Genomic DNA, 11,979 nt, shown 5'->3' on the forward strand with positions numbered 1-11,979 from the left:
CAGCTTTTAGTCTTGAAATCTTTGGTTGTTTAGTACACTACTCACTCTGTTTAGCACATGGCCTCACATGTGAATCCTTAAAGAGATGGGCGGGGCTATAGTTTAAGAGGGTGTGAACGATGCTGAATGGGTGTAGACAAAGAAGAGCTCTCCAGTAGGTGTCCCGAAACATTCAAGGGCCATTTTCTCAAAAGTGGGGTTACAAGTTTATCAACTTTCAAACCAGAGTTACTTTCCCATTGTTCCTCAACTGTAGTGTATGATATACCATTTTCTAGCTCTGAGTCTCTACTTTTATCCAATGTAAAAAACACACATTTTGCTACATAAGACCAAATCGAGCCGGTCGGTCACATGTAGTATGATGAGGTATTCTAACTGTATGGTCTACAGCTCATCATGAGGTATTCTAACTGGATGGTCTACAGCTCATCATGAGGTATTCTAACTGGATGGTCTACAGCTCATCATGAGGTATTCTAACTGTATGGTCTACAGCTCATCATGAGGTATTCTAACTGTATGGTCCACAGCTCATCATGAGGTATTCTAACTGTATGGTCTACAGCTCATCATGAGGTATTCTAACTGGATGGTCTACAGCTCATCATGAGGTATTCTAACTGTATGGTCTACAGCTCATCATGAGGTATTCTAACTGAGTAAAACCTCCAGACTTCCTTAACATTAGAGGTCATGCACCAGTTGTATTTATAATATATATATAATATAATATAATAAATATAATAACAGAGAGTTGTGTTATTATATTTAACAGAGAGACACATACCACCCCCCTGAGTTTGCCCTACGCTGCCGTTCTGTCCTGCCGATGTATAGAAAAACAGCTAAATCTATATTTTCCATGTCCTTGTTCAGCCACGTCTCGGAGAAACATAGAATATTACAGTTCTTCAGAATTCATATTTTTTTATAACCCAACCCTGATCTGTACTTCTCCACAACTTTGTCCCTGACCTGTTTGGAGTGCTCCTTGGTATTCATGGTGCCCCTTGCTTAGTGGTGTTGCAAAGTCTGGGGCCTTTCAGAACAGGTGTATATATAAACTGAGATCATGTGACAGATCATGTGACACTTAGATTGCACACAGGTAGACTTTATTTAACTAATTATGTGACTTCTGAAGGTAATTGGTTGCACCAGATCGTATTTAGGGGCTTCATAGCAAAGGGTGTGATACATATGCACGCACCACTTTTCCGTGATTTATTTGTTCGAATTTTTTGAAACAAGTTATTTTTTTCCATTTCACTTCACCAATTTGGACTATTTTGTGTATGTCCATTACATGAAATCCGTTAACAGCAACCTTGGGAAAAACCCTCTGCATTATCATTAACCTCAGTGAAAACAATGTACTGAGCAAATGTCAAATTGGCTTTTTACCAAATTACCATACAACAGACCACGTATTCACCCTGCACACCCTAATGGACAAAGAGACAAACTAAAACAAAGGCAAAGTCTTCTCATGCTTTGTTGATTTTTTAAAAAGCTTTTGACTCAATTTGGCATGAAGGTCTGCTATACAAATTGATGGAAAGTGGGGTTGGGGGAAAAACATACAACATAATAAAATCTATGTACACAAACAACAAGTGTGCAGTTAAAATTGGCAAAAAACACACACATTTCTTTCCTCAGGGCCGTGGGGTGAGACAGGGATGCAGCTTAAGCCCCACCCTCTTCAACATATATATCAACTAATTGGCGAGGGCACTAGAACAGTCTGCAGCACCCGGCCTCACCAAACTAGAATCTGAAGTTAAAGATAACCAAGGCTGACCAAGCTAACAGTGTTGACAATAGGGTGACCGAGCTAACAGTGTTGACAGTAGGGTGACCAAGCTAACAGTGTTGACAGTAGGGTGACCGAGCTAACAGTGTTGACCAAGCTAACAGTGTTGATATAGTCTTGATATACATTCTGCCAACACTGTTAGCTTAGTCAATCTACTGTCAACACTGTTAGCTTGGTCACCCAACTGTCAACACTATTCGTTTGGTTACCCTACTGTCAACACTGTTAGCTTGGTCACCCTACTGTCAACACTGTTAGCTTGGTCAGCCTTGGTTAGCTTGGTCAACACTGTTAGCTTGGTCAGCCTTGGTTAGCTTGGTCAGCGCGCTACCTCTCTTGACGTATGGACCTCTCTCTCTGTGGTTCTGAATCTGAGCCTTGTCCCGGTGTTACTTCCAGGACAGAATGGCTCCTTTGTGGTTATAAGTTTATAATGTGTCCATTGATAGGAGTAGCGCAGACACACGCACACACACACGCACACACACACACGCACACACACACACACACGCGCACGCACGCACACACGCACACGCACGCACGCGCGCACGCGCAAGCACACGCACACGCACGCGCGCACACACACACAGCACCTCTGTTCATAATGTCATATGTATGCTGCACACCTGTGAAGAACCATACTCTGAACTGATCACGTTAAGTGGGGCTAACCTTTATACGAAGTGTTCAGACCTCAGTACCAAAAGCTTTTGTGTAGTATAGCGGTTTGTGAATGAGGTTGAGGAGCATATTATAATATATAATATAATATGCCATTTAGCAGACGCTTTTATCCAAAGCGACTTACAGTCATATATTGGGCCAGAACCAAAACATATGGCATTTTTGGACTTTCTGGACATGTATTTTAATGTTTAATGTTTTGGTCACTCTCTCAGGATCTGTCAAGTGTTTTCACACATATTTCCCTCCAGACAATGTTCTATATAAAGCCACTCGTGATACATATTATCATACCCTACATATTATCATACCCTACATATTATCATACCCTATATATTATCATACCCTACATATTATCATACCCTATATATTATCATACCCTATATATTATCATACCCTACATATGATGCCATATTGCATGTCTGTCTGTCTGTCTGTCTGTCTGTCTGTCTGTCTGTCTGTCTGTCTGTCTGTCTGTCTGTCTGTCTGTCTGTCTGTGTCTCTTATAATAGCTTATGACTGGTATAACTGTGTGTCCCAGGCTGTAGGTTACATGGTAAGCAGACAGACTTGATGCATGGTGTTTGCATGACTCCCATCTGTCTTGCTGTGGGATTGAGAGCGAGGGGCTCGGCTGACACCAACCAATCATGGCTCAGACCACCATGCATGTTGTCAACGGCAACACCCAAGGTAACCTCCCCCCACCCCGCTCCGCCCCTCGTTCTCTATCTGTATGCTAAACATTGTGTTGATCCCTCAAAATTAAATATTCACTTTAGTAAACTTAAATATCCCACTCTCTGTCTGTCTGTCTTGAACCCAGAAGTGATATACTGTTGTCCTGACGAAGATGAGAGATGATGATGATGCTGATAATGAAGGTGTAAATAGGGCTGAGACAGGGTGGAAACATGATAATGAAGGTGTAATTAGGGCTGAGACAGGGTGGAAACATGGTAATGAAGGTGTAATTAGGGCTGAGACAGGGTGGAAACATGGTAATGAAGGTGTAATTAGGGCTGAGACAGGGTGGAAACATGGTAATGAAGGTGTAATTAGGGCTGAGACAGGGTGGAAACATGATAATGAAGGTGTAAATAGGGCTGAGACAGGGTGGAAACATGATAATGAAGGTGTAAATAGGGCTGAGACAGGGTGGAAACATGATAATGAAGGTGTAATTAGGGCTGAGACAGGGTGGAAACATGGTAATGAAGGTGTAAATTGGGCTGAGATAGGGTGGAAACATGATAATGAAGGTGTAAATAGGGCTGATACAGGGTGGAAACATGATAATGAAGGTGTAAATAGGGCTGAGACAGGATGGAAACATGATGATGAAGGTGTAATTAGGGCTGAGACAGGGTGGAAACATGGTAATGAAGGTGTAATTAGGGCTGCGACAGGGTGGAAACATGATAATGAAGGTGTAAATAGGGCTGAGACAGGGTGGAAACATGGTAATGAAGGTGTAATTAGGGCTGATACAGGGTGGAAACATGGTGATGAAGGTGTAAATAGGGCTGAGACGGTGGAAACATGGTAATGAAGGTGTAATTAGGGCTGAGACAGGGTGGAAACATGGTAATGAAGGTGTAATTAGGGCTGAGACAGGGTGGAAACATGGTAATGAAGGTGTAATTAGGGCTGCGACAGGGTGGAAACATGGTAATGAAGGTGTAATTAGGGCTGAGACAGGGTGGAAACATGGTAATGAAGGTGTAATTGGGGCTGAGACAGGGTGGAAACATGATAATGAAGGTGTAATTAGGGCTGAGACAGGGTAGAAACATGATAATGAAGGTGTAAATAGGGCTGAGACAGGGTGTAAACATGATAATGAAGGTGTAATTAGGGCTGTGACAGGGTGGAAACATGATAATGAAGGTGTAATTAGGGCTGAGACAGGGTGGAAACATGGTAATGAAGGTGTAATTGGGGCTGAGACAGGGTGGAAACATGATAATGAAGGTGTAAATAGGGCTGAGACAGGGTGGAAACATGATAATGAAGGTGTAAATAGGGCTGAGACAGGATGGAAACATGGTAATGAAGGTGTAAATAGGGCTGAGACAGGGTGGAAACATGATAATGAAGGTGTAATTAGGGCTGAGACAGGGTGGAAACATGGTAATGAAGGTGTAAATTGGGCTGCGATAGGGTGGAAACATGATAATGAAGGTGTAATTAGGGCTGATACAGGGTGGAAACATGATAATGAAGGTGTAAATAGGGCTGAGACAGGATGGAAACATGATGATGAAGGTGTAATTAGGGCTGAGACAGGGTGGAAACATGGTAATGAAGGTGTAATTAGGGCTGCGACAGGGTGGAAACATGATAATGAAGGTGTAAATAGGGCTGAGACAGGGTGGAGACATGGTAATGAAGGTGTAATTAGGGCTGATACAGGGTGGAAACATGGTGATGAAGGTGTAAATAGGGCTGAGACGGTGGAAACATGGTAATGAAGGTGTAATTAGGGCTGAGACAGGGTGGAAACATGGTAATGAAGGTGTAAATTGGTCTGAAACAGGGTGGAAACATGATAATGAAGGTGTAAATAGGGCTGAGACAGGATGGAAACATGATAATGAAGGTGTAATTAGGGCTGCGACAGGGTGGAAACATGATAATGAAGGTGTAATTAGGGCTGCGACAGGGTGGAAACATGGTCATGAAGGTGTAATTAGGGCTGAGACAGGGTGGAAACATGGTAATGAAGGTGTAATTAGGGCTGAGACAGGGTGGAAACATGGTAATGAAGGTGTAAATTGGTCTGAAACAGGGTGGAAACATGATAATGAAGGTGTAAATAAGGCTGAGACAGGATGTACCTGAGCTCAATTTCCAGTCTCATAGCAAAGGGTCTGAATACTTATGTAAATGAGGTATTTCTAAAACCTGTTTTCGCTTTGTCATTATGGGGTATTGTGTGTAGACTGATTGATTTAATCCATTTTAGAATAAGTCTGTAACGCAGGGGTGTCAAACTCATTTTAGCTCAGGGGCCACATGGAGGAAAATCTATTCCCAAGTGGGCCGGACCGGAAAAATCATGGTATATATAACTTCAAAACAACAACTTCAGATTGTTTTCTTTGTTTTAATACGATCAACATACAACATAAAGCTGGAGCCTGAGGACAGTGTGTCCAAAATAGTACAAGCACAACATCACTATTAATCATAAAACACGTCAAGTTTATTTGAAAATTCTAAAGAAAAAGAACACAAACACACAATGCCTCAGTGATTAACAGAACTGTTTCACAGATCACAGAACTATATCAGGGTGTCATTTCTCAGGCAGAAATGTAGATAAAAATAATGAAATCCTGTTCCCCAAACAAGTGCAAGAACCACAGAGTCAAGAATAGGTTAAATATACAAATAAAATAAAATCAATTAAAAACAATAGCACATCAACATAAAAATATGAACATAAATCTGAAAGCGTTGCTCAAACTCCCGTAACAGTCCCGTTATTTTATCTTTGAACCGCTTCATGTCTGCCACATGTTGGGTCGCGCACACATTTTTCAGACAGGGGAAGTGAGCTGCATCACCACCGGCAAGTTGCGTCTCTCACAATGACAGCTTCAACTTGAAAGAACGTATGCTGTCATAATACTGCGTGACAACTTTGTTGCGCCCTTGCAGCTGTTTGTTCAAGTTATTCAGGTGCTTTGTAACATCCACCATAAATGCAAGGTCCGGCATCCATTCTGCGGAATGAAATTCTAACACTGGTTTGCCCTTTTCTTCCATGAACTGTTCAATTTCTTCTCGTAAATCAAAGAAACGCCTCAGCACAGCACCTCGGCTTAACCATCTTACCTCAGTGTGGTATGGCAGGCCATAGATGTGGTCTTTCTCTCTGAGAAGGCTGTCAAACTGACGGTGATTCAGGCTTCTGGATCGGATGAAATTAACAGTTTGGATGACCACCTTCATGACGTTATCCATCTTTAATGACTTGCAACACAAAGCCTCCTGGTGCAAAATACAGTGAAAAGTCAAAAAATCACGTCCTCCATTTGCAGATTTCACTTTCTCTCTGAACTTTGTCATAACGCCTGCTTTTTTCCCGATCATTGAGGGCGCACCATCTGTAGCCAGGCTAACAGCGCGGGACCAGTCTACTCCGACCCTGTCCAGCGCGCCGACGAGTGCGGTAAAAATATCAGCTGCTGTCGTTGTATCTGTCATCGGCACCAACTCCACAAACTCCTCGGTGACGGTCAATGTGTCATCAACTCCGCGGATGAAAATGGCCAGTTGTGCAACATCTGTAATGTCCGTGCTTTCATCAATTGCAACCGAAAACGCAATAAATGACTTTACTTTTTGCTTCAACTGCCTGTCCAAATCCACTGAAAGATCGGAAATCCTGTCTGCAACTGTGTTTCTTGTCAGGCTGATATTTGCAAAAGCCTGCCGCTTTTCAGGGCACACAATCTCCGCTGCCTTCATCATGCATGTTTTTACAAATTCACCCTCACTAAATGGTTTTGAAGCCACTGCGATTTCATTAGCAATGAGGTAGCTAGCTTTCACTGCAGCGTCACTGATGTCTCGGCTGTGAGTAAACACAGACTGCTGTTTCTTCAGACCCACCAACAGTTCATTCACCTTCTCTCATCTCCGCTGTCCTTGAAAGTTGTCATATTGGTCGGCATGAAGACTCACATAGTGGCGACAAAGGTTATATTCTTTCAGCATAAATAGGATGACCATTTTTCTTGGAACACTCTGCACTCTGCGTCCACTTTTCTATTTTTTGACAGAGACATATTGGGGCAATGAGGGTGCCAAAGCACATAATGTTAAAAGTAGAAGCCGTAATAAATATCGCGGGCAAAACAAAGTAGCTCATTGGCTGCACGTGCTTGTCCTACTTGCTCTGCCCCGGTATAAACAGTTTGCTTGCTTAACACAATTGCTATTGCGCCATCCAGTGGACGCAATTGGAACAGCAGTTTATTTTATTGAAAAATTGCAGCGCATTTTTATACTTTACAAAATTATTATACTTTTTTTTTTTTTTATTTTTTTTAATCATCTCGCGGGCCGGATTAAACCCGTTTGCGGGCCTGATCCGGCCCGCGGGCCGGACGTTTGACACCCCTGGTCTAGTGAGTGTGTATATAGTCTAGTGAGTGTGTACATAGTGTGTATATATAGTCTAGTGAGTGTGTATATTGTTAGGTTGGGTGGGGGACTCAGGTGCAGAGACGGACACACGGACAAAGAGAGTAAAATTAGGATGTAGTTTATTCAACGTGTATTGGCAGAGGTAAGTAGTCAGGGTGGAATAGCTTCAGGCTGGGGTAGGAGCTGAGTGGAGTGGAGAGCCAGTAGTCCTGAGAGCTGGATAACGAGGATATCAGGCAACAGAGGAGCAGGTAGCGGCGTGGGAATGGCAGGCAGGCAGGCAGGCAAGCAGGCAGCAGGAACAGACGAGATCTGGTCGAAGGAGAGACAGGTTACAAAACGTGGCAGGAACAACAATAATACTGAGAGAGTACAACTACACTGAGAGTGCTGTACGGGCCAAGTTACCACTGGAAGTGTAGGAACGAACTGGCGCTGGAGAGGTGTCCAGCCCGGGTAGATATCTGCTGCTTGATTGGTGCCAATGAGCTGCAGCTTGATGTAACTGCTCTGGTGATAGAATGGCCACGCCCGCTGACCTAGAACCTCTGACTGCACAGCAGGGGGAGACAGACACAAACAACACACACAGGGGAGAAAAGGGAAAGGAACACCAACAGGAACAGGACCAACAGAGCCGAACCGTAACAGTACCCCCCCCTCAACGGGCGCCACCCGGCGACCCACCCGGCTTGTCAGGGTGGTCCCTATGGAAGTCATTCACTAGCTGAGGATCCAGAATAAAACGTCTGGGAATCCAGGACCTCTCCTCGGGACCGTATCCCTCCCAGTCCACCAGGTACTGAAACCCTCTAACACGCCTCCGGACGTCCAGCAGTCTCCGAACCGTGTAGGCTGGATGGTCGTCAATAATGCGCGGTAGCGGAGGGGGATCCGCCGGCGGACACAAAGGACTGGAGGAGACCATCTTCAGCTGGGACACGTGAAATGTAGGATGGACTCTCATGGCCTGGGGAAGCTTCAACCGAACAGCCGAAGGGTTGATGATGGATTCGACCTCAAAAGGACCCAAATATCGGGGCGACAGCTTACGGGAGTCAGTGCGCAGGGGAATGTTGCTGGAGGAGAGCCAGACTCGCTGACCAGGCTGGAACTGTGGAGCGACTACCCTGTGCCTGTCCGCCACCCTCTTATTACTCTCTGCTGTCCGTAGAAGGGCCTCACGGGTGTCCACCCACACCTTGCGGCAGCGACGAAGGTTATCCTGAACTGACGGGACGGTTAACTCCTTTTCCTGAGACGGGAACAATGGCGGTTGGTACCCCAAAGCCGCCTCAAATGGTGAAAGGCCGGTGGCAGATGAGGTGAGGGAATTGTGGGCATATTCGACCCACGGGAGGTGTTTGGCCCAGGTGGACGGGTTCTGGGATGTCACACAGCGTAGAGCAGCCTCCAGGTCCTGATTGGTCCTCTCAGTCTGGCCATTGGACTGGGGATGGAACCCTGATGAGAGACTGACAGAGGCACCCAGAGCAGAACAAAACTCCTTCCATACCCGAGAAATGAACTGTGGACCTCTATCGGACACTATGTCCACAGGTATTCCATGGGGACGGAATACATGTAGGACAAAGAGGTCGGCCGTCTCACTGGCAGACGGTAATTTTGGTAATGCAACAAAATGGGCAGATTTAGAGAATCTGTCCACGATGGTGAGTATGGTGTCATTACCCTCAGACATAGGAAGTCCAGTGACGAAGTCCAAGGCCACGTGAGACCAAGGACGACTCGGGACTGGGAGAGGCCGCAGCAGGCCCGAAGGAGCCCGGTGGGAAGCCTTATTTTGGGCACAGATGGAGCAGGCCGCCACGTACTCCCGGACGTCAGTCTCGACGGATGGCCACCAAAAGTGCCTCTTCAGTAGCGACAGTGTACGGTTCATACCAGGGTGGCAGGAGAAGCGTGAGGTGTGGATCCAGTTGAGCACTTGCGGCCGCACTGCTGCGGGAACATAGAGAAGGTCGGGGGGGCCATCGGCCGGTCCAGGTTCCGACTCTTGTGCCGATCGGACGAGGGACTCGATTTCCCAGTGAACCGCCGCCACCAAACAGGAAGCGGGCAGAACAGGTTCAGGATTGCTGGAGTCTTCATTGTCTGTAAACTCAGCCAGGTCCAAGTACTCCTCAGGGACTGAAGAGAGGTCTGGGGTTTTGACAGGGGAAGCAGGGGAACCTACCGAGGGCGGAATAGCCGACCCAAGGCAAGCAGAATGGCAGTGAGTGCTCCAACTGTGTATCTTGTGGTTTTGCCAGTCAATATGGGGGTTGTGAAGGCTAAGCCAAGGGAAACCGAGGATAAGGGGGGAGGCCGAGGAGGAGACTACTTTAAACTGGATGGTTTCTTTGTGATTGCCGGACAGCATGAGAGAAACGGGGACAGTTTGGTGGGTGATGTTGGCAAACTGACGGCCGTCTATAGCGGTTACTGTTATAGGCTTAGGCAGGGGCTTAACAGGGATCTCAGCCTGAGTGACCAGGTTAACGTCAACAAAATTATCCTCAGCACCAGAGTCAATGAGAGCAGCTAATGGGAGAGACAGATTCCTGAACTGGACTGTAGCTGGGATAACTAGACGGGGTGCTGTGGGCATTGAGTCAGGTGTAGCACTCGCAAGTACGCCCACTTTTACCTGCGAGCTTTGTCTTTTTGGGCGAACCGGACAGTTAATCAGGAAATGAGTGCGGTCCCCACAGTACATGCACTCACCAACCCGCATGCGCCGTTCCTTTTCGGCAGGGGACAGACGAGCACGGCCCAGCTGCATGGGCTCGTCTAGTTCCATGGAGGGATCCGCTGAGGTGTGTGGGCGGTGTCCGAGTGGTGATGTTGCTCGGGTAGCAGAAAGCGAGGGAGCCCCGTTAGAGGTGTGGACCCGACCGCCCCTCTCCTGTCTCCTCTCCCGTAGCCTGTTGTCTATTCGTGTAGCAAGGGAAACGAGAACATGAAGGTTAGCAGGCTCATCACGAACAGCTAGTTCATTCTTAATTGTGTCACTTAGACCGTTAACAAACGCTCCCCGAAGAGCTTCGTCGTTCCACTTGGAATCGGCTGCCAAGGTCCAAAAATCAATGGCGTATTCAGCCACGCTACCCGTGCCCTGTCGTAGCTTCAATAGTCTCTTTGTGGCGGTTCCGGCATAGTCCGGGTGATCAAACACAACTTTCAATTGAGAGGAAAAATCGTCAAACGACAGGCTGGTAATCTGCTGAGTAGAACAAGCCGCTTCTGCCCACATCAAAGCTTTGCCCCTCATTAACCCCAGTGCGTAATGTACCTTTGAGGATTCCGTGGCGAAAGACAGGGGCTTCTGTTGGAACACCAAGCGGCACTGAAGCAGGAACCCACGGCATTTGTTCAAATCCCCGGTGAAAGGTTCGGGTGCAGTTGTAGGGGGTTCCCGAAGGACAGGAGCGGAAGCCGAGCCTGGAGCCACTGTAGGAGGAACAGGCGGAGGAGAAGCAGAGGGAGAAAGGGTAGTGAGTGTTACCAGGTTAGTTACCTGAGAGGTGAGATGAGATACTAGATCCAACAACTGCTGGTTGTTATCCAATAGAGTCCGGATGAGTTGGTCGTGTTGTCCCAATAGTACTCCTTGTGAATGGAGGGCGTGTTGTACGCCATCACCCGTTGTTTCATGTGGCATCTCTGCTGAGTCCATGTTTGGCCAGTTCGTTCTGTTAGGTTGGGTGGGGGACTCAGGTGCAGAGACGGACACACGGACAAAGAGAGTAAAATTAGGATGTAGTTTATTCAACGTGTATTGGCAGAGGTAAGTAGTCAGGGTGGAATAGCTTCAGGCTGGGGTAGGAGCTGAGTGGAGTGGAGAGCCAGTAGTCCTGAGAGCTGGATAACGAGGATATCAGGCAACAGAGGAGCAGGTAGCGGCGTGGGAATGGCAGGCAGGCAGGCAGGCAAGCAGGCAGCAGGAACAGACGAGATCTGGTCGAAGGAGAGACAGGTTACAAAACGTGGCAGGAACAACAATAATACTGAGAGAGTACAACTACACTGAGAGTGCTGTACGGGCCAAGTTACCACTGGAAGTGTAGGAACGAACTGGCGCTGGAGAGGTGTCCAGCCCGGGTAGATATCTGCTGCTTGATTGGTGCCAATGAGCTGCAGCTTGATGTAACTGCTCTGGTGATAGAATGGCCACGCCCGCTGACCTAGAACCTCTGACTGCACAGCAGGGGGAGACAGACACAAACAACACACACAGGGGAGAAAAGGGAAAGGAACACCAACAGGAACAGGACCAACAGAGCCGAACCGTAACATATATAGTGTGTATA

General features: G+C 46.7%; 1 protein-coding gene and 1 long non-coding RNA gene across 2 annotated transcripts in view; one reads left to right on the forward strand and one right to left on the reverse strand.

Annotated features, from left to right (window-relative positions):
- LOC311144220 overlaps window positions 1-3,193 on the forward strand; it is a 91,280-nt gene extending 88,087 nt beyond the window's left edge. The window contains exon 3 of the long non-coding RNA XR_014614490.1: window positions 3,048-3,193. This is a non-coding gene — a long non-coding RNA (uncharacterized lncRNA). The remainder of the gene's footprint in view (window positions 1-3,047) is intronic.
- A 4,577-nt stretch (window positions 3,194-7,770) lies between these two features.
- On the reverse strand, window positions 7,771-11,199 carry LOC311144529 (uncharacterized protein). Its single transcript, XM_084180554.1, has 2 exons — window positions 8,075-11,199; window positions 7,771-7,978 (listed from the first exon to the last, which is right to left on the reverse strand). The coding sequence occupies exon 1, from the start codon at window positions 10,938-10,940 to the stop codon at window positions 8,328-8,330; it is 2,613 nt and encodes an 870-aa protein (XP_084036680.1). The 5' UTR covers window positions 10,941-11,199; the 3' UTR covers window positions 7,771-7,978; window positions 8,075-8,327.
- Window positions 11,200-11,979: the final 780 nt, after the last annotated feature.

The sequence above is a fragment of the Coregonus lavaretus genome (assembly GCF_964263955.1).
Source record: "Coregonus lavaretus genome assembly, chromosome: 17".
NCBI lineage: Eukaryota > Metazoa > Chordata > Actinopteri > Salmoniformes > Salmonidae > Coregonus > Coregonus lavaretus.